Source organism: Urocitellus parryii, chromosome 3 (assembly GCF_045843805.1).
Source record: "Urocitellus parryii isolate mUroPar1 chromosome 3, mUroPar1.hap1, whole genome shotgun sequence".
Classification (NCBI taxonomy): Eukaryota; Metazoa; Chordata; class Mammalia; order Rodentia; family Sciuridae; genus Urocitellus; species Urocitellus parryii.
The window spans coordinates 138120256-138145075 of NC_135533.1; the positions used below are offsets into that span (position 1 = coordinate 138120256).

Sequence of the window (24820 nt, forward strand, 5' to 3'; positions counted from 1 at the left end):
CACTGGAAACTTCTCTGTGCAGGAGAGGCACATGGTCCCTCTCCTCTCTGATAGGATCCACTATCTCCCTTGAGAGTGTCCCCTTTCTCTTTTCCTATCCCTTCACAATAAACTCAGGCCTGTTACTCTGAGTGACATGTCTCAAATATTTCTAACTTGATCGCAAGAACTGGTGCTTTACAGGAGGAGTCTTCACACTGCTTCAGTTTTCCAACTCCATGACACTACTACATGAAGCCTTCCTATTTTATTAACATGTATTAATTGTACATTTTAATGGGATTCACCATGATACTTCCATACATGCAAACAGCATTTAATGATCATATCTAAGCACCCTTCTTCCTCCTTTACCTCCCTCCCTAACACCTTTCCCAGTCCCTAATAATCACTATTCACTTTTTTTTTTAAAGAGAGAGTGAGAGAGAGAGAGAGAGAGAGAGAGAGAGAGAGAGAATTTTTTTTAATATTTATTTTTTAGTTCTCGGCGGACACAACATCTCTGTTGGTATGTGGTGCTGAGGATCGAACCCGGGCCGCACGCATGCCAGACGAGCGCGCTACTACCTGAGCCACATTCCCAGCCCCACTATTCACTTTAAACAACTTAAGTTCATAGCAGGTTTCTCCTCTTGTAATTTCTATCATTTGTCTTGGTAGCTCACTCTATTTACTACTTCAGTAGGCAAACTCAAAGTAGATTTTGCTGAACTTCTCCTAAACACATATACATATATAATGGATTTTTTCTATCAAAACTTTATATCAATCAAACTTGTTGTATAAGATTACTTTGTTATCTCTGATGACTATTTTATACACACATATTTACTGGATAAATACAATTGTTAATTATGTTGCTAAGCTCCTTATAATGCATCATATCATTTATTCTTTTATCCTAAATTTGTTCATCATAGCCTTGTGAATTCTATCCTATGAGCATTTCTTAATTCCATCCTTACTTCTTCAACCCTACTTTTTTTTCCCCTTCTTTTTGGTGCTGGGGATCGAACCCAGGTCCTGGAGTATAATGAGCATTCACTCTACTTCTGAGCTACATCACCAACCCCAAACCTACTGTTAGGCCTTATTGTTAGACCTTATTTTCTCCCTGCTAGACTACTGCAACAGAATCTTAACTGGCCTCCCTACCTACAACACTTTCTTTCTTTTTAAATCTTTATTTATTTATTTATTTTTAAGCAGCAAAGAGGTGTTTATTTCGAGCTAGCTCGGTCCTCCGCAGGCATACAGCAACTTGTGACACTGAGAGGCTACTCTTTATTTTTATTTGTTTATTTTTATGTGGTGCTGGGGATCAAACCCAGGGTCTCACATCAAGGCAAGCACTCTACCACTGACCTACAATCCCAGCCCCAGTACTCTTATTTCAATCCTTTTCCTTGTTCCTGAGTGATGTTTTTAAAAACAAATCCGACAATACTCTCCAGGTCTTAGCTTCTGGTGGTTCCAAACCGCTTTACAATCTGCTCCAGTTCATCTTTATACAGATTCATCTAGTTCCCCGACATGTCCTGGGCATGCTTTTTTCCCTTTTCTAGAAATATTCTGTTTTTCTTTGTCCCATGAATTCCCCCATGTCTTTTAAGATCCAGCATAGAAGTCATTTCCTGCCTACAACATTCCCACAGTTCTAAGCAGGATTGTAAATTAGGATCTTTAAGATGGACAGTATTCCTATAAATCAGGATCTTTAAGACACAAAGATTAAGAAAAATAAGATTTTAATACTCACACGTTCTGGGGAATACACCACAGGCCTGGAGACCACATACACCATGGTCAGGAAATATGCAGGGAGAGAGGGTGCCGTCTGTGGATTAATACCATTTGCGGGGCCAAGGTATCCAAACAGGTTTCCTGTGGAGAGTTTTAAATGGTGAGTTTAAAGCAAGAAGACATCAGTTTCAGGTTACACGTGACCAAAAAATGGTCACTATGCCATATCTGCACAGGGCATACTGGGTGTGAAGGTGAGCAAGGCCTGACAAGTGGGCTACCTCCAGTTGTCCCCTTGGGAGGCAGACAGCAGAAGACAGAGATGTTTGCATCGACCACACTGAGAACTGAGAGGAGGTGTAGAAATGGAAAGTGTCACAAGTGACTGACCTCCGCTTCTGGGACCAGAAAACGACATTCACGTTCAACATGGATGCCCAGATAACATAAAATGATGAGACCTCGCTACACTGTCTCACTGTGCTTTCTCAATTATGATAGTCTTACTTCGTGCCAAGGACCAGGTACTGGTTATATTATGATTCCTCAGCACACAACCCTGTCTCTTCATCTCTGCGCTGAATTCCATGGGCAAAACCAGAACCGGGCATAACTGCAGTGAGAAACTAGGTGGACTGCAAAATTTTTCAACCTGGAGCCCAGGACATAGATGGAGAGATATTTGTCAAACAGTAAAGCCTGTTTGACAGGACTCCAGCGCCTGCCAGCCCGGCTCAACCCGGCTCAACCCGGCCTGGGTGGACTAGCGCTGACGGTGGCCAGCAGCGCGTAGGCCCAGATAAACAAACGGCTGTCTGACCGCCTGGCTCGCCAACAGGGGACGGTAGCGGGTCCTAACCGACTTCCTGACGGACCTAAAATAGCAAGATATAATGGCTGGCCTTGTCTTCGAAGGGAAGTTACGACCGCAAAGAAATTGCGGAAACTTCGTCACGCACGCGCTTCGCGCCTCTGCCTACGCGAAGAGTCGTTCCGCGGTGGGCCTCGCAGAGTGCGCGTGCGCGGCGGTCCCAATTTTCCCGCACCTTCTCTCACGTGACTTCACTTTCCAGGGGCCGGCGCAAGCTTCGCCGAGTGCGCGTGCGCGGCGGTCCCCCCTTTTTTTTTTTTTTTTTTTTGCTTTCCCTCCCCTACAACACGTATCCTCACTAGACTCCGCCCCTCGGACGACCCCTTCCTCTCGCCGTAGGCCGGCGTGACCCGCCCCGAGTGTCCTCTTGCGCGCGCTCGGGCCGGCCTTCCAAGTCACGTGGCTTCTGTAGTTTTCCCCACCCAGCTCTTCAACCTCTGACGCTCACAATCCGGCGTTATGGCTGCCGCCATACCCTGTGCAGCTTCTCTCTCCCCGCTTCTTCCCTTTCTCCTGAGCCTCCTGCTCCTCTCCACTCCGCACAGCACCAGCGGCCTGCACACTAAAGGCGCCCTTCCCCTGGATACAATCACTTTCTACAAGGTAACGGGGTCGGGGGATTTTGCGCACAGGTGCAGCCAGAGTGCCCAAGGGAGCGCGAGCCGGTGGGGAACGTTGAGCACCGAAGGCTGGCGGAAAGCGGTCTTGTAGCAACGATCCGAGGTCTTCCTACCATGCTATGGCCTGGTGGAGTCTTGGACGGGCATACCATGACCACCGGCACACACGCCCCGGGGTCCCGGCTCACCCTTGCCTTTGCATCATTTATATTTGTTTCTGCGTTTGCAAAAGAGCTGCAAAGATGCAGCCGAGGGAACGAGATGCTCCTTTAGGGAGAGAGGACTGTGCCAGGCGAGATCCAACCCTCGAGTCCTAAGTAGGAGATGAGGGCGGGGCGAAGTTGGTGCTACCTGGTTTCCAACTGGGGGTGGGGGTGGTAGGAAGAACTCGGTACTTTAGTATGCGTATCTGTGCCCCTCCTGAGTATGAATTGTTGGCTTGGCAATATGCAAAGTATGTTCAGATATTACGCCTCTCCCAGAAAAGTGCTGACGTTAAGACTAAGCTACACGCTGGAATTGTAGCTCAGTGGGAGAACGCTTGCCTAGTACGTTTGAGGTACTAAGTTGGATCTTCAGCACCACATAAAAATAAATGAAGGCATTGTGTTCATCTACAACGAAAACATAAATAAATAAAAACGAATACGCTACAGTTTAGCCAAACTATAGGAAATATCTCCGGAAGAAAAATGAATAAAATCGGGTCAAAGCATGGAAGAATTTGCCACTACCCCTCCCTGCCACCCTTTACAAAATGTGGATCCTGACCTAGGTAAATGGACCATGGAAACATTGAAGGCTTAGTGCAACACCACAGTCCCACTCTCCTTCTCCTGTACCTGTCTTTTAACTTCTATGGCAAGCTAAATGTTGAGAGAGAGGCAGTCGTCTTATTTTCTTGTTTTGTACCCTTGGCAGGGAAGTGAAACCAAGAAATGGAACTCTAAATGTGTCTGTATCAAGTGGTTGAACTTGTCTGTTTTTTTTTTTTTTCCCTTCTTCTTTTGTAGTTATGGATGGACAGCATGTTTTTGTTTATTTATTTTTTTTTGGTGCTAAGGATCAAACCCAGTGCCCAACAGGTGCCAAGCAACCAGGGGCTCCACCATTGAGCTAAGCCTCAGCCCCTTCTGTTTTCAAAAGGGTTGAGAGGACCTAGAGTGGACTTCACACTTGTAGCTCATTGAAGGCAAAGTTCCAAGAATTTAAAAGCATTGGTATGGCTGGTTGGTTGGTTGTGGGCACCCCACAGCACCTATGCTCTTTGGTCCTTTACTGGCAAAGTGATGCACCTACCTCTCCCCACTACATGGAAGTTGGGTTACATCACAGATCTAGTGTGACTCAGAGCAGCTTTGTACCATAAGGTTAATAGTGTCTCCTTATTGAGTGCTGTGCCACCTTTATCATTACCACCCTGGTCTAGGCTGTTCTTGGGTACACTTCCTCCTGTCCTCCATGCTTCCACCTTGAGACACCACACTAGGAGATCTGTTCTTGCTTCCCTTTCCTATTTCCTAACAATTTTCCCTGGTCCTCTGTGCTCCAACCTTACAGGCCTGCCTTCTATCCCTTGAATATTCCTAGCTCATCACTGCTTTCATGTATTTGAGGTTTCCTTGTGACTGGAGTAGTTTTTGCCCAATCTTTGAAAGACATGCTCCTTATTGTTTAGGCTTAAATGTTACCTCCTCAGAACCCTTCCTTGATTTCTCCCACCCCCAGGCTTAAGTACCAGTCATATTCCCGTTATTGTTTTTCTGAAGTGCACTCATTGCTGATTTTATTCCTTGTCAGTTTTACCATCTGTCTCTCACATCATATTCTTTGTTTCCAATTATCTGCACAGCATAGCAGGTTATATATTACATAGAAGGTGCTTAATAAATAATTGATTGCATGAATAAATGTTTTCTCCAGTCTCTTTCCAACTCTCACCCTCTTCCATCACCGCTGGATACAATGGGAATTTCTTAGTGTTTTTTTTCCAGCAACCTTGTTCAACATGCTATGCTTTTTAGTGATTTCTAACATTTTTATTCCTTTCTCTTCGCCATCACTAGAATGCTAACTTCATTTGATAAAAGACCCACTCCGTTTTGTTCTTTGTAGCGTTCACTTAGAATAGTGCGTAGTTCGTGATGGGCCCTTAGCAATTTTTAATTCAATGAACACGAATGAATAAAGAATTTATCTCTAATTTGAAGAAGCAAGTTGTCTGACTATGGGTACAGTAGAACTGATCCCCAGAGTTCTAAAGTAATTAACATATACAGACTGCATAAAATAACAAACAATTCTTTATGCAAATATTTGCCATTCAAAACCATTCCATCTTACCAAGTAGCCAAGAATGGTGAAAGTAAAAGTCCTGAATTCTGTTTCAATATTAAACCACTGTATAATTATTAACGTATTACATAATACAAGTGTAAGTTCCTTGAAGATAGGGATTGTATGTCATGCTTTTAACCCCTCCACCCCCCACCCCCCTACCCCGGCCTTGAACATGTAGCATCTGCTATTAAAGTTCTGTTCATTTAACATGTTTTAAAAGCATTTGCTACATGCAGGTATGTGGGATCTTAGGGTCAGGCAAGTTCCTTATTTTCATTAATATACAGTCTACCGGAGAGAACAGAAAACAAGCAAAGAACAATTTTAGAGAATAGTCAATGTATGAAGAAATGCATCAGAGTATCGTAGGAATGAAGCAATCTTAGATGGTTGAGGAGTCCTCTTCATTATTAATGAAGGGACCTTTTGAATTGAACCTTCAATGTAAAGAGACAAGCTGAGCCAGGGAAAGGGTTCCAGCCAGGAAACAGCAAATACAAAGGCTGCAAGAGGGGGCAAGTGTAGTGTGTTGAACTGAAACAAGGCCACTTGGACCGGAGGGATGTGATCTGATTTATATTTTAAATCTTCCTTGTCTTTAGGCCCTCAGAGCTCAGACTTTATGGCGTCAGTGGCCACTTAAAGATGACCTGTTCTGATGGTTTCTCCTCCTTTATGTCCCTAGGCACTGTTAAATATTCTTAAAAACCTAAAGTCAAGTGGACATCAGTACACAGTAAGGGACACAGACAAGCAAAAACATTTGAGTTCTCTGATGCATCTGGAATTTTGTGAACTTGATAGAATTATGAACAGTGATTTCCTGTGATGAAAATCTTGAGAATAGAGATCACTGAATCAGAAAAGCAAAGGGGTGTGAGAGGAGGGGAAGGCAACATTACTGACCAAAGTCAGCTTATTTATTGGTACATTGGAAGAAACCATCAAAAGGAAGCCCTTGGCTTAACTATATGACCCCTACAGTTCCACTTCTAGGTGAATCCAAAAGAATTTAATAATAAGTGTTCAAACAAAAACATATACACATCTTCAGACCATTCACAGTAATATCCAAAAGGTAGAAACAACCCAAACATCCTTCAAAGAATAGTTTATTTGGCCAGAAATATGAATAAAGCACTGATCACATGCTACCACATGGAAAACCATAAGAACATTATGCTGAGGCAAGTAAGTCAGACATAAGAGACTATGAATTTTATTATTCCATCAAATTAGACAAATCCAGGGAGACAGCTGGGGTAAGGAAGAAGATGGGGAGGGACATCTTAATGGATACAGGGTTTCCTTTGCGGGTGATGAAAATGTTCTGGAACTAGGTAGTCATGGTGGTTACATATTATTATTAGTACACTAAGTCCCACTGGATTGTACACTTTAAAATGATGAGTTTTATTTGCTTTTAAAATTAAAATCTTGTTCTTCACAGTTTAAGAACCAGAGATCTAGCCAAAGCATCCTTTGTGGTGTCAACTCCTTTTTAGATTTTTTTTTTGGGGGGGGGGGTCAGATTTCTGGTTCAGTGTTAAGAAAGGCTTCCTCAGATGATGGGCATGATAGGATATGATGATGAATTGCATGCTAAGGGTCTCTTTGGCCTACTGAAAGGAACACTGGAGGAGGGAGGGCTTAGCTTTATTCTAGATTGAGTCATGTTTCTCTTATTAATGTGAACACATACCTAATGAGATGCCCAGTACATAGCAGGCATGTTTAGTGAATGTTGGGGGCAATAAACAAACATTACATTGTTAAGAGCTGGTATTGGTATCCTTTGTGGGCTTGTTTCCACTATTTTTAAAACAGGGGCCCCTTGGGAAGGGGAATTCACCCCAAATGTCCCTGGAACACCCCACTCGCTCAGCTCTATGCGCCCTCAGGTCATTCCCAAAAGCAAGTTTGTCTTGGTGAAGTTTGACACCCAGTACCCCTACGGTGAGAAGCAGGATGAGTTCAAGCGTCTGGCTGAAAACTCGGCTTCCAGCGATGATCTCTTGGTGGCAGAGGTGGGGATCTCAGGTATGTACAAGTCCAAGACAACTGGGAAGGGCTGAGGGGGAGGAAGTTAGCTATTATTGCCCTATTTGGAGGGGGAATACTTGGTGCCCTTTTACCTAAACTACACACAAAGGATAAATGGGTTTTATTCTTGAGGAATCTGGTACTCATAGCAGGCTTGGTCTAAGATGATTTCTGGAACCTGGGAACCTCATGTCAGGCTTGAAGTTGCCTGAAGAGAAGGGACCCCCTCTTCCCTTACCCTTCACCCATCTGACATTCCACTTTGAGAACTTTGAGCTTTCCTTGCAGGCGGTGGTCAGGGGTTCCATGCCTTCTAGGGAACAGCATGGTCAGATCTTTTCTGCCTTCATTTAATCTTTTTACCAAAGCTGTTGGGTTTTGGCTTTAGCTCAGATACACTACTGGTGCCACCACTAATCCAAGGGTAACTCTTAACCACAGTGTCAACATAATAATAATACGTCGCCAGTGTTTATTGGTTTGCGGCCTGTAAAAATCTACACAGACATTAAAGTTTTAAGCTCCACTTGAGTCCTGCTTGAAAAGCAAGAGGTACTGTCTCCATATTATACTTAAAAAACCAAAGCTCAGAGCTTACATGACTTTCTAGGCGATGGGGTATGGAGTGGCTGAGCCAGAATTCCACCTAAGTACCTAAGTATTTGGCTTAAGTACATCTAAGTGCAGCATACTCTGAGCTAGGATGCCTCCATTCCCCAGTGAACTGGGAATTTGATGTCAGTAGAGATAGCTGGCTCACCTGTCCTGAGGAGTCGGTCAGTTTTGAATCAACTTCAAATCAGTTCCCTTGGGGTTTTTTGAATAATAGCATCGACAATGACTTGCATTCATCATGCTTTTCAGACCACTGTGCTAAAGGTTTTACATGTATTTTACCCTTGTGACTTGTGGTACTATTACCCCCAATTTTTCAAGTTAAGTTGATGCTCAGGGAACCTCACTCAAGTAAATAGAGCTGTTAACTAGGATTGGCACTCCAGGCTGTTAACCCAGAAATAGTTGCTCTCAGCCATTTCTTCTTGCCAAGGGTCAAAAATCAGTTGTCACAATCAGCCCTTGGGACTACTACTACTTTTTAGGAAGAATGTTGCAGATACTGCTGGCAGCTACTGCAGAGTAAGCACTGAACTCTGATTGGATCTCATACACATAGTGCCTCATTGAACCTCCCAGCAGCCCTCATGTAGCAGGGACTGCTTTCATCACCTACCACACACACACCTCTTTCTCGCTCAACTCCAGCCAACCTGACCTTGATAATTTTTTTTTCTTAACAGTACTGGGGCTGGGCATGGAACTCAGGATCTTGCACATACTAGACAAGTGTGCTACCCACTTGGCTACACCCAAGTCCTTGGCCTTAAATATTCTCAGCTCAGTCCTTGCACAGAGCTTTTGTCTTGTGCATAGTTCTTGAACTTGAGGTACTTTCTTCCTGAAGCACTCTTCCCAGATATTTATGTGGCTGGCTCCATGCCACTTAGGCCCCTCAGCTTATGTCATCTCCACAGGGTAATCCTCACCGACAACCTGAAGTGGGCTTTCTTACCCACTCTGTCATATCACACTGTTTATTTTCATCAATGGAACTAATCATTTATGTTCACTTGTATACTATCGTCCTTCTTGCCGTTAGAATATAAACTTCTTGCCAGGTGTGGTGACACACACCTATAATCCCAGCAATATAGGAGGCTGAGGCAGGAAAATGGCAAGTTTGAGGCCAGCATCAACAAGCAAGGCCCTAAACAACTTAGCAAGACCCTGTCTCAGAGTAAAATAGGAGTGTAGCTCAGTGGTTAAGCACACCTGGGCTCAAATCCCAGTAACAACCCATTCCCACCCCCAGAAAAAATTAAAGCCCCTTGAGGTCTGAGAACTTGATACCGTGAATCACAATTAGGTTCTTAGCACCTCAAACAGCATCACGTAGTAGACACAAAGAATTTTCAAATGAAGACAGTTCAGAGCAATTAAATGATTTGACAGCAGCCACGTGGCTAGGAAATGGCAGAGGAAGAATTCAAACCAAGGTCAATATAGATAAACATCACTTTGAACCATTACATAGCCAAGATGATTCTTCTTCTCCACTCAGGCCCTATAGTGATATCCTGCACTGAGTTGTTGTCTTATTCATCTCTGGTTTCTGTTCACAGATTATGGTGACAAGCTAAACATGGAACTGGGTGAGAAATACAAGCTGGACAAAGAGAACTACCCAGTCTTCTTCCTCTTCCGAGACGGGGACTTTGAGAACCCGGTCCCATATAGTGGGGTAGTTAAGGTTGGAGCCATCCAGCGCTGGCTAAAGGGACAAGGAGTCTACCTGGGTATGCCTGGCTGCCTGCCTGTGTATGACGCCCTGGCAGGGGAATTCATCAGGGCCTCTAGTGTAGAGGCCCGTAAGGCCCTCTTGAAGCAGGGGCAGGACAACCTCTTGAGTGTGAAGGAGACTGAAAAGAAGTGGGCCGAGCAGTATCTGAAGGTCATGGGGAAGGTCTTAGATCAAGGTGAGGACTTCCCAGCATCAGAGATGACCCGGATCACCAAGCTGATTGAGAAGAACAAGATGAGTGATGGGAAGAAGGAGGAGCTCCAGAAGAGCTTAAACATCCTGACTGCCTTCCAGAAGAAGGAGTTTGAGAAGGAGGAGCTGTGAAAAGGCATTAGGGTTTCCAGGGTTTGCTGGGGGTGGGAAGGGGAGAGTTACCCTCTGGCCATGAAACCCTTGTAAAGAGGGTGTTGGAAATCTGAGCCCTGACTATGCCTGGACATGGATGCTGATGTGCCCATGCTTGGGAAGTCTCTAGAGCCAGCCTGGGGATAGCTGGAACGTTTACTTGGCTAATGAAGTGCCCCCTCAGAAGGAACTGGTGCTATAAAGGAGGGTACCGCCCAGGTCCTTGACAAGTGTAATTCTGGCCCAATTAAAGTTCAGTGTTTTGATTAAGTGGACCTGAAGCCATTCAGTTTGTTTTTTCACATTATATTCTGGTCTATAACTTGCTTGCTTCTGCTTCTCAATTCTTTTTTGAATCTAAGCTGGTATGGACTCCACTCTACCAGGGAAACAGATTATCGTGATAAAACTGATCCCAGCTTAAGGTAAAAGCTTTATTTTTCACTGATGTCCAGGCTATTATGAATTAACTGGATAATGAAATGTGTCACCCATGTTCTTAGTCCTTACAACTCAACAGTAGCACCATTTAATCAACATTGAACAGTGATGCTCTGTGAGATGTATAGCAAATTCTTAATTTTATTGACAGAGTTTTTAGTTTAGAAAACAAAATGATAGTCCTGTTTGAAAGTTTTAAAAATTGTTTTCATGCTCAGTCACTTTGTCAGTTACTCAGTAAATACCAACTTTTAGAGTAAGTACACAAATGACAGACAAGGAAGACTATAAAACCCAAAAGCATCCTCAGGCCCCGAATGTGGCCTAATCTTGATTGTTGGTATGCCATTGGGTGGGTTCAGGCTAGCTATTTATAAAGCCAGAGTGAACTAGATAATCATATATCAGAGGGCTTTTGTACTTAGCATCTAATAAATTAATATTATGACTGAAGGCTACACGGAGTGGCTTCCTAGAATCAAACTGAATCAATCTGAAGCAGACACTATATCTAACTTGAAGAATTTTGTTTTATAGAAACTTGTAAATTTCCTAAATGGTGCCAAAAATGATTTTAATTGTAAAATAGTTCTTGGTAATTGATGCCACAAAAAGTACTGGTGTGATCACATTAGGAGAGATTATTCATACAGAACTAAGAAACTGGGAATTTGTGGCCATCAAGAATAAGAATGAGATGGTATGGAGAATAGCTTTTAGCTTATTTACTGGGGCCCCATGTTTCCTGGGCTATAATGTGGACACTGTAGGTTGCAGAAAAGCTCTGTCCCTCAAGCAAACTGCAGTAAGAATTCCACAATTTGTATGAACTTTCGACTCATGGTAGCTTACCCTGCAATCTTAACTGAAATTTGTACCTGCATTAAGGCTATAGCATCCAAAAACAAGGGGAATAATAAAAAAAATATAAATCCAAGCCAAACTTTTAGGAAAAGCAAAGGATGGCAGTTAGTTAGGTACAGGCACATACCTGCTTTTAGTTAAAGGAAAAGAGAACGCTGGTAGGGAGTTAAGTTATAACTGAAAAAACAGGCCCAAACTGACCCTTCAGAGATACATAAAATGATTTTTTTGTCACAGAACAGAAAGGAAACTCAGGAAAAATAGCTAGTCAATCTGCCCAAATAAAATTTGAATTTCAGTGTCTGGATTCAAGTACCCTTGGGTCATCAACCTGCCTGAAATTCTCCAGTAACCTTCCATTACATTTATTCTAAGTTTCAGTCCTTCCCCTGGCTTTAGGTCCTGACTTATCTGGTCTAGCACTCTATCCAAATGCTGACCCCTTTCCACTCCTTTCACTAAGTTGCTGGAACATGCTAAGCAGTTCCCTTCCTTGGGGCCTTTCCAACTGTGTTCCTTTTTCTATGACTGACAAACATTCACCATTCACGTCCAATGTTACAGAGATCCTCTCATGACCCAATCCGAAGTGACTCAACACTATCACATACCCTGATTTATATTAAACAGGACTTTGCTACACAACTATTTATGGCCTTTCCCCACACCAACAACTAATAAGTAGGATAGAGAGTTTCATTTTCCCTTAAATAAGCAGAGCCTGAAAGTTATGAATCTTGATGCATTGTCAGTAAGTATTCAGTAATCAAGTATGGAAGGTACTGCTTTTAAGCCAAAAGAAATGGTGGCCTTAGGAAAAAAAAATAATTTTCAAATAATAAAATTTTGCTGGGTATATAGCTCTTTAATACAAAATTGAGATGAGTTATACCATTTAGAAGGTTGTAGCTTCTAAGAAGCTGAACAAAAATGAACCAGGCAGAAATGCCAACTTAAAATGAAAATTTTATATAAATTAACCCATCGAGTTTAGATTTGCTATGTTTCACTTAATTCTCAATAAGGAAGAATATGGACTTCCCATATTAATAAATCACATCAAATAAGCAGGAAGAGTTTCAATAACAAGCCTATAGATACACTGAAACCCCCTTTTATATTAAAAGTTAAAATGAAAGACAAATCCAGATTGAACATAGTGATTGCAAAATATAATGCAATTTTGAACAATTAAAATTATGAAAATATACAAAATTGATGGGCAACACAACTAGGCATTTGTTTTCTATTATGTAGAGAACACTAAAAATTTCTCTACCTTTTATCCATCAAGTAAATGACTTAAACCAAATGTTTACATTTGAGAGTCTTTAACTCAGGATCTCAGTAGTATAAAAGGCAATAATTTTTTAGTCTGTAAACAGTAGTCGTTTTTTTTTTCTCCTTTCCTTTTTTTTAATATCAATTTACCACAGAAAAACTAAACAAAAAAACCATATAAACCAAAACAGCAGCAGCAGCGGGTTATTTGGGAAATCTCTTCAAATATCAATGACATACAATTGCTGGGAGAGGGTGCTTTTTACTCATGTAAATATATATATGTATGTGTGTGTGTATTTCATATATATATTAAACTGTACACAATTTATAGTGCACGACAGTTTCCAAAGGAACAGATTGATAAAAGATATTGGCCATTTCTGCATAATTTCATTCTTTTTACAGTAATCTCAAAATGTTAGAGTTGAATCTAATTGAAATGCTACATTTAGTAGGAAAATCAGCAAATAACAAAGGAAGCATAACTTCAAGGTAACATTATTTGTCAGTAAAACCAGTAGAGGTCCCAGATACTCCAAGGCAGGAGACCAGTTAGGCAGACCATTAGAGTCATTGCAGTCCTTGACCAAGGCCAGCCCATTAAGCATACATATGATAGACTGATCAATAGACTTGTATCAAAGAGCATTTCTATTTCTTTGTACAGTACTTTTTTGGATATGCAAAGAAAACATCATTCCAAGAACATAGCCATACACACACCTTCCCAAATACACACAGTTCCATCTAAAATAGGTCATAGTTATATGAACTAATGACACGTTGTCATTAAAGGATATTCAGAATCAATCGGGTTGTTCAGTTCATCTTGTTCAGGAGGACAGTTATTCCCTTTAGGATGGGGTGTTTGACAGTTGTGGCTACTAAATTTATATAAAATATGATGTTTTGAAATTACTTGGTGGACTAGGTTTTCCAACAAGTCTTATTTTGAACAGGTAATAAAATTTTTAAACAGTTATTAATTACCATATCAAATTGTCAATAAGAAAGTCAAGGAGGGACAAAATGCAAACTTTGCATACATAGATTTTCCCAGCGCTTTTGGTTGCTTTTAAAAAAGTATCACATTTCACTGGAGCAGTGCACAGGAAAGGACCTTGAAAAGTCTTTAAGACCAATCCTCCATCAGATGTTGGAATTTCCTCATCAAATTCATTTCTTTGCCTATACAAAATTACTAACTTTAAAACAGAAAAACAGAAGCAGGAATTCAAACACCAAAAAAAACAAAGAAAGTGTAAAAATTATATAACATTTTCAAGAGCAATTTTTATCTTTTCTTCAAGACCAACCTCTGAAGCTACAGTCTTGGGGACAAGACCTCCAGGTGAACAAGGTAAATACAATCCTGGTACAATTCTTAAGTTTCAAGAAAGTAGACTGAACATTAAACCCACTGGGTAACACTTCTTTTGCCAGCCTAAAACTTAAAACCTAGTTTAAATCCATAATATATATTCCTTCTTCACCAACCCCCCCCACTTGAAAACACTAAAATAGTAATTAATTTTCAAGCATATATATACACATATGATTCATGAATCGACTGCAGTATATAACTCACAAAACCGATGAAATAAGTATCAGTATTGCCTGCATAAATTATGTACACCTCTCTTGAAAACAGTGATTCCCAAACTTCCCAAATGGATGAAAGACAGCAAGCTAGTCCTTAGCAGGCTTGTTAAATGGTCTGTACTACTTTCCTCTCTAAACACCTACAAATTAATAAGGTCTTCCTTGTCTCCCTATCTGAGATTTAACTTTCACAGGAACGTGGATGGGGCTATCTCGGCTATCAGAATTATTAGGCCAAAAAAAAAAAAATCAGCACCTGTGGTCATCTGAGTAGTGCCCTTCAGGGCAAGTGATAGTATGCTAAATCTCGCCTGAGGTCTGCTGTGGACCTGCCTTGGGTTTGAGGAAGCCTCAAATGGCACCTGCTGCAGTGGAAAAGGGCCTGCTCCTGGTCATATCCCCCTCTACTTCTCTTTTCTGCTTCCTATGGCTCAAGAACAAACTAAACTCCCACTGCTATAATGGGAGGGCCATCCAGCTGCTTTGAGGTCAATGCTTTATGCTTAATTTCTATTGCTGCTTTTGAATAGAAACCCTTTCCCCTCCCAGATGTTTCTGGTGATGGGAGGGAAGAAAAGTAAGGGGTTCTCTTGTTGCTGCCATATGCATATGAACATTTATAAAAAGTGGTCAAACCCAGATGAGGGTCCTACTTCTGGTTTATATACAATAATTTAGTCAGCTGTATGTATTTAATACCTAAAAAAATTAATTCACAATCAAAGTCCTTCATGCATTTTATGAGGAAGTTCTGGATTAAAATGATGATCAACCAGATGTTGCTTTTGCCTGGGAAGATAGTATCGTCATTTTCTGCTGTAGAGTCATCAGTGCCTGTGGTCCACACTTCCTTAAATTTTTAGCTTCTTTGTTGTCTCAAGTCTTTTTTTCAGCAGATCCCCCATTTCCAGAAGTGAGTGTAGGTAACTGCTCTGCACTTTCCCTTGCACAGTCTTTGAAAATTTTCTTTCTTCCTACAAAGAAAGAGAAAACTAAGTGGTTTTGCTCAAAAATGATTCTCCTAGATTAGAGTTACTCAGATAAAAGTTAAAACTACCATTACCTCAATGCAAGCTCCATCAGAACGGAGTGAGTCATTTTCAGTATTAAAATGCAAAGGCTAAAAGCTAATCACAGGTATTTTTCAATGTGGTTTTTCACTAAGACCCTGTTGCTTCAGAAAAGCATTCTATCCAGCACCTTTGTTACAAGTTATATAAAGTAGGAAAGCAAATATCTTACAGGTAGCTTTTCATCAAGAAAAAAGGTGGGGACTGGGGTTATGGCTCAGTGGTAGAGCACTTGGCTAGCATGTGTGAGGCCCTGGGTTTGAGTCTCAGCACTACATAAGAATAAATACATAAAGGTTCATTTACAACTAAAATAAAATACATATTTTTAAAAATTCAAACACCAAAAACAGTTATCAAAGAAAGTGTAAAAATTGTATAACATTTTCAAGAGCAATTTTTATCTTTTCTTCAAGAGCAACCTCTGAAGCTATGTTCTTGGGGATAAGACCTCCAGGTGAACAACCATCCTAAAAAAAAAATGCAGTTATCTTTAAAAAAAAAAGGTGGTAAATGATTACTAAGTAGTTTGCACATAAAATTATTACTATTTTGTTATTAGCTACACAAAGTGTAAAATTAGAGATGTCTGATTTTTTTGTTTTACCTCAAAATAGACATCATCATAGCCACTACTGAAGGGTCTCAGCTTTACCAACTCTTATCTTTTCCAGTTACAATACTAACAAGCCTCCCTCTACACTGACAGAGTCTGTAAGTACAAGACACCAAATGATAAAAGACAGAGCTTTCTTAGGCCTTCTGAAATGTACGAGTTAAATAATTGCAGCCACATATTTACTGTGGTAGAGACCACCAAAAAAAAAAAAAAAAAAAAAAGGGAAGGAGTATTCACAAACAGAAATGAAGATGGCTGAGGACTGGGTATGTTTAAATAAAGTTGGCAGAGTTGCAAAGCCCAGGACTACAGAAGAAAGCAGGTAACATTTTCTGACCCATGAATACTGCGATTTAAGATCTTATCTAGGGGCTGGAGTTGTGGCTCAGTGTTAGACTACTTGCCTAGCACACATGAGGCACTGGGTTCAATCCTCAGTACCCATAAAAGATTTGATTTTCATTTAGTATATATATTTAAAAGCAAATAAATTCGGTCCTACATATTCATGGGTTCTGCACCCACTTATTCAACCAACTGCATATCCAAACTATTCAGAGAAAAAAAATTCAGTCTGTATATATAGAACATGCTAAGGCGTTTTTCTTGTCACTAATATCAAAACAGTATAACAACTGTTTACATAGCATGTATATTATATTAAGTATGTAAATAATCTGGAGATAATTTAAAACATTCAGGAAGATGTGTTAGGTTCGATGCAAATACTGCACAATATTCTATAAGGGCCTTAATCCCCCATGAAATTTGAGTATCCTCAGTGTATGTGTGCATTCATGCATGTGTTCTGGGGGGAAAAAATCCCACACGGATACTGAGGAGTGGCTGTATAAAGAAACATTCTGCTGGGTGCAATGATGTAGCTATATCCCAGCTACTTGGGAGGCTGAAGCAGGAAGATCTCAAGTTTGAAGCCAGCTTGGGCAACTTAGCCAGATCCTGTCTCAGAATAAAAAAGGGCTGGGGATGTAACTCAATAGTAGGTAGAGTATCTCTGGATTCAATCCTCCAAATCAGAAAATATAGGGGCAGGTGATGTGTTTAGCTCAGTGGTAATGTGTCCTTGATTTCAAACCCCAGAACCCTCCCAACACACAAGAAACAAGCTAAAATGACCAATGACGGTGGTGCATCTTTATTTTGAATAATATACAGCTAAAATGAACAAGATTTGTCTATATAAGTTTTCCCAAGGAAATTCTGTGTGTATATGGTATTGGGGATGGAACCCAGGGAGGCTTTTACAATTGAGCTTCATCCTTAACACTCTATATTTTGAGACTGACACAGGGTGTTGCTAAATTGCCAAGCCGTAAACTTGCAATCCTCCTGCCTCAGCATCCAAGTTGCTGAGACTGAGTTGCTGTGATTGCACCTTGTCCTGAACAGATCTGAACAGATTCTGCAGTCAAGCTGCAGAACACAGTGAATACTTTACTTTCTTTTACTGTTTTACTGGGGATTGAATTCAGGGGCACTCAAACACTGAGCCACATCCACAGCCCTATTTTGTATTTTATTTAGAGACAGGGACTCACTGAGTTGCTTAGCGCCTCGCTGTTGCTGAGGCTGGCTTTGAACTCATGATCCTACTGTCTCAGCCTTCCAAGCTGCTGGGATTATAGGTGTGTGCCAACCCGCACTTTTTAAAAAGTACAAAATACAGTAATACCATGTTTTCTCTCAATGACTATAAATATACACAAAAAAGATGTTGATATATGACTTACAGGTCTAGTCCAGAGACCTTATAATGCTGGATTTCAACTTTAGAAAAAAAGTAAGCAAATGAAAAAGAAGTGAACCTAATGGAAACTGAATTGAAGAGGGTTATCCAATTTTTCTTTTGTTTTAAATACCTTTATTCATTTATTTTTATGTGGTGCTGATGATCCAACCCAGTGCCTCACATGTGCTAATCAAGCACTCCACTACTGAGCTCTAGTCCCAACCACTGTTGTTGTTTTTAACACAAAAGACTACTCAGCACTATGTGGAAACAATTTGATAGTTGATATTGCTTACTGTACTGTATATATCATGACATTAATAAAGGCTAATTACTGCTCTGTTTAATCCTCACCATAATCCTATGAAATAGGTGTTATCATCATCTTCATTTACAGATGAAGAAATTGATGCCCAGAAAGAGTAATTAACTTTTCCAAGGTTATACTGCAAAGCTAAGGACAACTTCTAGAATACTGAAATTGAGTCCTCATTTAAGAAGGCAGATAACAACTCAGTGGTCATAAATCAGCAGGGCTACTATGTCTGTCACCATGCAATTAACAGTCCTTCCCACATGCCATATTCTATGCCCCTGCCAACTGACTCACAGTGCCAAATATATTTCATTTTCCACCTCTGTGCCTTTGCCTGGGATGGCTTTCCTCCATTTCCATGTGCCTGGTGAAAATTAATCACTCTTCATAAAAGTACCCACTCCAATAAGATTGTCTCACTCATTCATTTCATTGTGAACAAGACTGCTTTCTCTAATCAGTCTTTGGTATGTCAAAAGCTCTGGGCTCCTTCCCACAGTAAGCACAACGTTCAAAGCTCTAACATGTTTAAACTTTACAAAAGAGAAGCTTATACTCTTTTAAGGTTGGTATACCAAGCAAGATTCCATTCATTCTCTCCCCTAGGAAGGTCTGGGTGGGTGTCTGAAACTAGGCCGACAGTCATCCTCAGATTATTGGATGAGTTCCCTCATCAGCAAAGATTTAAGTCAGACACCTACTAGATGAAAACATAATCTAAGATCAGAATTTCATTGTTAGAGCAGCTGACTAGAAACAGATTGCTTTATCACTGCTATTCTGGTTCCTACCAAAATCCTAAGCTGACTCCAGGTGAGTGAATTAACATTGACCAGAAAGAATCCATATATTTTATTAAATAAATCCCTATTTTAGAGGCTGAAGGTGCATGCATTTCGGTGGTAGACCAATTGCCTATTGTGTGTGAGGCCCTGGGTTTAATCCCCCGCACAAGGGGAGGAGAGAGGAGACCCATATTTTAAAGGCAAAACATTACAAGCATTTTGCTAACAACTAGGAGAATTTTAAGAAACGGTCCTAAAATAATATCAGGAGACATCTAATGGTTGTGAACAATGATTCATACTTGGTTCCATTCATTCCGTTTCTGGATAGCTTATTCTAGCCTAATGATCAAGTAACATAATTATTTCTGATGTCTAGCATCTCTTTCTTCAGGTGATAATTATTAGGGTGGCAAGGAAGGCAGCCTACTCAACAGCATGTAAATTTTATGGAGATTGTTCTTGAATCTTAAGAGTATATCTAATTCCATCTGGTACTCAAAATAGGAAACAATTCATAATGCTAGCATTAGTTTTAATGGTGAAAGCATAACCCCCAAAATATAAAAGGGGTGGGGAATCCCACAACCAACACAATAACAGAAGACTTCTGCCAAAGCACTTTCATTCACAAGTCTTTTTTTTTAATGCTTTCTGGGTTTTGTTTTGGGTTTGGTGGTTGTTGGTTGGTTTTGTTTTGGGATACAGGATATCAAGCCTACAAGTGTTGTATCTCTAAACTATATCCCCAGTATTTTTGTTTTGGTACGGGGTCTCACTAGGTTGCCCAGGATAGCCTGAGCTTGAGATACTTCTGCTTCAGCCTCTGCAGTAGCTGTAATTACAAGCATATACCGCCACACCCAGCTAGTCTTATAAGAAGAAAATGATGGACTGAAAATTGATTTGTACTTTTGATAAAGATAACATTTGAAAATATATATATTAAAAAAAAAAAAAACATTGCTGAGTGTCTATAATCTCTTACCGGAGAGAAAGAAGTGTCCTCTAAAATAAGTTCTTCAAGCTTAAGTGCAATTAGATGTGTTTCAAGTCCCTTAATATGATCCACAGCATTAGAAATTAAAGTCTGAAGTCCAGAAACATAGTCTTGGAAACTGGTGAAGACAGGTGGCTAGGAACAGGATTTGAAACATTTTTTAAAAGATGAAATACTATCAAACGCATTCCCAATGCTTACAACATGTAGGTATGCTGATTGCATGCTATACCATAACAGGAATGGAGATATATAAGCATTTGTTAAAGTGAGGTTTTATTATATTCTGGAGAATTAGAGAGAAGAGAATCCACTAAAAAATATATTACTTCATCATTCAACATACAGCCAGCCAGGAAACTCTACCACCTCTCTTCATTTCTTTAAGATTTCCAATAATGTTAATGGAGAACAGAAACATAATAATCTAAGTTTGAATAGAAAAAGTAAAAGATAGCAAGAAACAAGAAAATTTAGAAAAAAGAACAGAGAAGGGGAACAGTGTCCTAACAGATATTAGATACATTTTGAAGTTATATTGAAGCCAGGCGGGGGGGTTGTAAGTAAACTGTATTCATGAACAACTCTTTATAAGTAAATTGACAAAGTGCTGGGGGTGCAACTACAAGGTAGAGCCCCTGCTTACTATGCACAAAGTCCTGAGTCTCATCCCCCATACCATAGGGGTGAAAAATGAGCAGAATGAAAGAAAAGAAAAAAGGCCCAAGATAAACTGAAAGACATGAGGGAAATTAAATGACAGTCAATAAATCTCAAAAAGTAAAAAAGAAACCTCCAAGAATATACCAAAACATAATTTGGCTAACAAATTTTGAAAAGCCTTTCTAAACATGATGCCAAACTAGAAAACATTCAAGATATTCTTTAAAAATTACTACTTTAATTAAAAACAAAACAACAGAAAAGGCTGGGTGCGTGCAGAATGCTTGTAATCCCAGCAACTCAGGAGACGGAGACAGGAGGATCGCAGGTTCAAAGCCAGCCTCAGCAATGGTAAGGCACTAAACAACTCAGTGAGACCTTGTCTCTAAATAAAATACAATATAAGGCTGGGGATGTGGCTCAGTGGTTAAAAGTCCCTGAGTTCAATCCCAATACCCCAGAGAAAAAGGAAAAAAAAAATCATTCATTAAAAAACAGATGAGGGGCTGGGCTGGGGATGTGGCTCAAGCGGTAGCGCGCTCGCCTGGCATGCGTGTGGCCCGGGTTCGATCCCCAGCACCACATACCAACAAAGATGTTGTGTCTGCCGAGAACTAAAAAATAAATATTAAAAATCTCTCTCTCTCTCTCTTTAAAAGAAAAAAAAAATTAAAAAAAAAAAAACAAAAAAAAACAGATGAGGGGGCTAAAGTTGTGGCTCAGTGGTAGAGCACTCGCCTGGCATGCACAAGGCACTGGGTTCGATCCTCAGCACCACATAAATGTAAAATGAAGATATTGTGTCCACCTAAATCTAAGAAATAAATATTTAAAAATAAATAAATAATAATAAAAAAAAAAACAGATGAGGGGGCTGGGTAAGTGGTAACTCGGATGCCTGGCATGCACGGGGTGCTGGGTTCCATCCTTAGCACCACATATAAATAAAGATGTTGTGTCCACTGAAAACTGAAAAAATAAATATTAAAAAAAATTCTCTCTTTAAAAAAAAAAAAACAACAAAAAACAGATGAGGGCAGGGGTCATGGCTCAGGGGTAGATCGCTCACCTAGCATGTGCAAGGCACTGGGTTTGATCCTCAGCACCACACGAAAATAAATACATAAAATAAAGGTTTAAAAAAAATGCTTAAAAAAATGACAATTTAAGAAAAATTGCTTCATTGGGTTGGGGTCGTGGCTCAGTGGTAGAGTACTTGCCTAGCATGTGTAAGGCACAGTGTTCGATTCTCAGCACTGCATATAAATAAAGATCCATTGAAAACTAAAAAAAAATTTTTAAAATTGCTTCATTTATAATGAGGATTAATAACATTATTAAGAAACCAACAGAGCAAAACTTATCAATAGGCCAGGAGCAGTGGGATAGCAGTAGGATAGCAAGTTCAAGGATAGCCTGAGAACTTATCGGAGGCCCTGTCTCAAAAATAAAAAGGGTGGAGGATTTAGATTAGTGATAAAGCATCCCTAACTTTAATTTCTAGTCGGGTATTAGGGAAGTGGGGAAGTATAGACACTAAGAAAAATACTTCTACAAGAGGAAACTTGAACGAAGAACAGATCATATATTATCTAGCAAGGTGTGGTGATACACACCTGTAGTAGTAGCAACTCAAGAGGTGGAGACACGATGATTGCAAGTTCAAGGCCAGCCTCAGTAACTTAGCAAGGCCCTAAGCAACTCAGTGAAACCCTGTCTCAAAATTAAAAATAAAGAGAGCTAGGGATGTTACTCAGTGGCAAAATGTCCCTGGATTCAATCCATAATAGCAACAAAAGAAATATCAGAAAACTTCAATTTTTAAACACATATAAACATATAAACACACACACACACAAACACATATATGTTATATAAACATGAGAGCCCGGTGGCTCATGCTTTTCATTCAAGAAATAGTCTAAGACATACACAGTGACATGTGTCTATAATCCCAGCAATTTGGGAAGCTGACACAGGAAGATTGCTTAAATCCATAAATTCAAGATCAGCCTGAGCAAGTGACCAGCTAGTAAGATTCTTTTAAAAAAGAAGGAAAAAAAAAAAAAAAAAAGAGAAAATGAAAACTTTTAAGATCCTAATGACTCTTAAAACATGCAAGAAAACTTTTTAAAAGAAAAAACAATCTGTAGCTAGATTGTTATTTGTGTTTTTCTGTTATTACCATGATGATACTGGTTTCTTTTTTCTTCTTTTTCTTCTTCTGTAAACTTAATTTGTATGGTCGCAAGACACTCTCGCAGTAACTGGACACCCAAAGGATAACAGAAATAGTCTGAAAGTGGAAAATGTGCAAAATAATCAATCAAGATTACAATTCCATCAGGAAGTTAAAAGCAATGAATTGAAAAAGAAATTCTAACTGGAAGTTCTGTGCAAATCCTTTTTTTTTGTGGGGGAGGGTTACTGGGGATGCAACGAGGGGCTCATACATGTTAGGTAAGTGCTATACCTCTGAGCTACATTCCTATGCAATTCCTTTCGATTTCTCCCCTGAATTTATTTTCACTCTCACATCTTTATTTGTTCTTCCTTTGGGGGCACAAGGCAGTCTGGGGAGAAACTGGGGATAGAATCCAGGCTTTTATGCAGCACCAGTCTTTCATTTCTACAGTCACTTTTTCTTCTGCTCAGAATACTACAATACCCTACCTACCTTTTTATTATTTCTTTTGGCTCTCCCAGCTAACTCCACATCCTCCACTCCATTCTGTTTCTTTCACATCTCTGTATAATTAGGGATCTATTAACATCTTTGTTGCTTAGTCCAAATTCCTAGGCACTGAATCTAAAGATTCTTTACAATATGGCTCTCTCCACATGCTTTGCCAGACAGGTAAGATACCATTTCACTTGCAAATTTTGACTGAAGATATATGGAGATGGGCATGATAGCACAAACCTAGAATCCCAGCCCCTTGGGAGGCTGAGACAGGTGGACAGCAAATTCCAAGGCAGCCTCAGAAATTTAGCAAGGCCCTAAGCAACACAGCAAAACCCTGTCTCAAAATAAAGAGGGCTGAAAATGTAGTTTGGTGGTAGAGAAGATCCCTCAAGTTGATCAGCACAGATCCTGGATTGTATTAAATTAGCTATTTACCAATCTCCTCCTATATTGCAGTGTGTGCATATACGTGCATATCCAGTTACTGCTTTATTTCTTTGGCACTTCTAATATGCTAGTCGCCAGACAAGAGTATATTGCTTTTGGGGAATTAGACTAGTAGGGAAGGAGAAGTAAACAACTTTGTGACAGAATTAAAGGAAAGATAATGGATTATGAGTGAATGCAATCCTCCTTTTTTCCTCTAGCTAACCAGAGAGTTTGGTTATATCAAACCCGGGACTCCTTCAAAATGCAGAATATCTCAGTAATTAGTAAACAATAACAAAAAAATGTAAGAAGCTGAAAGAACTAACTCAAACTCCAGAACAAAGAGTGAGTCAGGGTATGGGATTAGGACTCAGGGGTAGAGCACTTGCCTAGCACATGTGAGGCACTGGGTTCAATCCTCAGCACCACATAAAAATAAATAAATAATGGGCTGGGCTTGTGGTTCAGTGGTAGAGTACTTGCCTCATATATGTGAGTAACTGGGTTCGATCATCAGCACATTAAAATAAATAAAGATACGGTGTCCATCTACAACTAAAAAAAATATTAAAAAATAAAAATAAAAAGAGTGAGTCAGGCCGGGTGTGGTGGCACACACCTGTAATCCCAGTGGCTTCGGAGGCTGAGGCAGGAAGATCAAGAGTTCAAAGCCAGCCTCAGCAACTTAGTAAGGCCCTAAGCAACTCAGTGAGACCCTATCTCTAAATAAAATATAAAAAAGAGCTAGGGATGTGGGGCTCAGTAGTTAAGCGCCCCTGGGTTCAATACCCAATAAACAACAACAACAATGGGAATAAAAAGAAAAAGAAAAACCCAAACCAAACCAAAACAAAACAAAAACAAAAGGTGAGTCAGAAAATGGAAAGGAGAAAAATAGCTAGATTTGAAATGATTCCGGGTAACCTGAGAAATCACTAAAATAACTTCCAATAAATTTTACCTCAGCATTATGAATGAAATCATTGTAGA

General features: G+C 40.1%; 3 protein-coding genes across 6 annotated transcripts in view; 1 reads left to right on the forward strand and 2 right to left on the reverse strand.

Moving 5' to 3' along the window:
* The window catches only part of Tmem116 (transmembrane protein 116), a 41346-nt gene extending 38584 nt beyond the window's left edge, over positions 1–2762 (reverse strand). The window contains exons 1-2 of one of the 3 annotated variants that reach the window (XM_077796113.1): positions 2619–2762; positions 1760–1884 (exon numbers count right to left, since the gene is read on the reverse strand). Coding sequence is in view for 2 of the 3 variants with exons in the window: in XM_026386016.2 (XP_026241801.2) it covers positions 1760–1884; positions 2134–2161 (153 nt within the window). In the remaining variant the exon portion in view is untranslated. Of the gene's footprint in view, positions 1–1759; positions 1885–2133; positions 2435–2618 lie in introns of those variants that run through there. The other 2 variants (XM_026386018.2, XM_026386016.2) reach the window with 2 other exon arrangements.
* Positions 2763–2902: 140 nt separating this feature from the next.
* On the forward strand, positions 2903–12432 carry Erp29 (endoplasmic reticulum protein 29). The gene is made up of 3 exons (XM_026386114.2): positions 2903–3217; positions 7476–7614; positions 9798–12432. The coding sequence occupies exons 1-3, from the start codon at positions 3074–3076 to the stop codon at positions 10298–10300; spliced, it is 786 nt and encodes a 261-aa protein (XP_026241899.2). The 5' UTR covers positions 2903–3073; the 3' UTR covers positions 10301–12432.
* Positions 12433–13596: 1164 nt separating this feature from the next.
* Naa25 (N-alpha-acetyltransferase 25, NatB auxiliary subunit) overlaps positions 13597–24820 on the reverse strand; it is a 71914-nt gene continuing 60690 nt past the window's right edge. For both annotated transcript variants that reach the window (XM_026386113.2, XM_026386112.2), the window contains 3 exons: positions 22901–23011; positions 20041–20187; positions 13597–15486 (listed from right to left, as the gene is read on the reverse strand). In XM_026386113.2, coding sequence (XP_026241898.1) covers positions 15364–15486; positions 20041–20187; positions 22901–23011 — 381 coding nt within the window. In that variant the 3' untranslated portion in view covers positions 13597–15363. The remainder of the gene's footprint in view (positions 15487–20040; positions 20188–22900; positions 23012–24820) is intronic.

Coding starts and splice junctions, on each gene's coding strand:
- Erp29 (XM_026386114.2), top strand. CDS start 3,074: ATGGCTGCCGCCATACCCTGTGCAGCTTCTCTCTCCCCGCTTCTTCCC. Junction 3,218..7,475: donor ATACAATCACTTTCTACAAG/GTAACGGGGTCG, acceptor ATGCGCCCTCAG/GTCATTCCCAAAAGCAAGTT. Junction 7,615..9,797: donor GGCAGAGGTGGGGATCTCAG/GTATGTACAAGT, acceptor TTCTGTTCACAG/ATTATGGTGACAAGCTAAAC.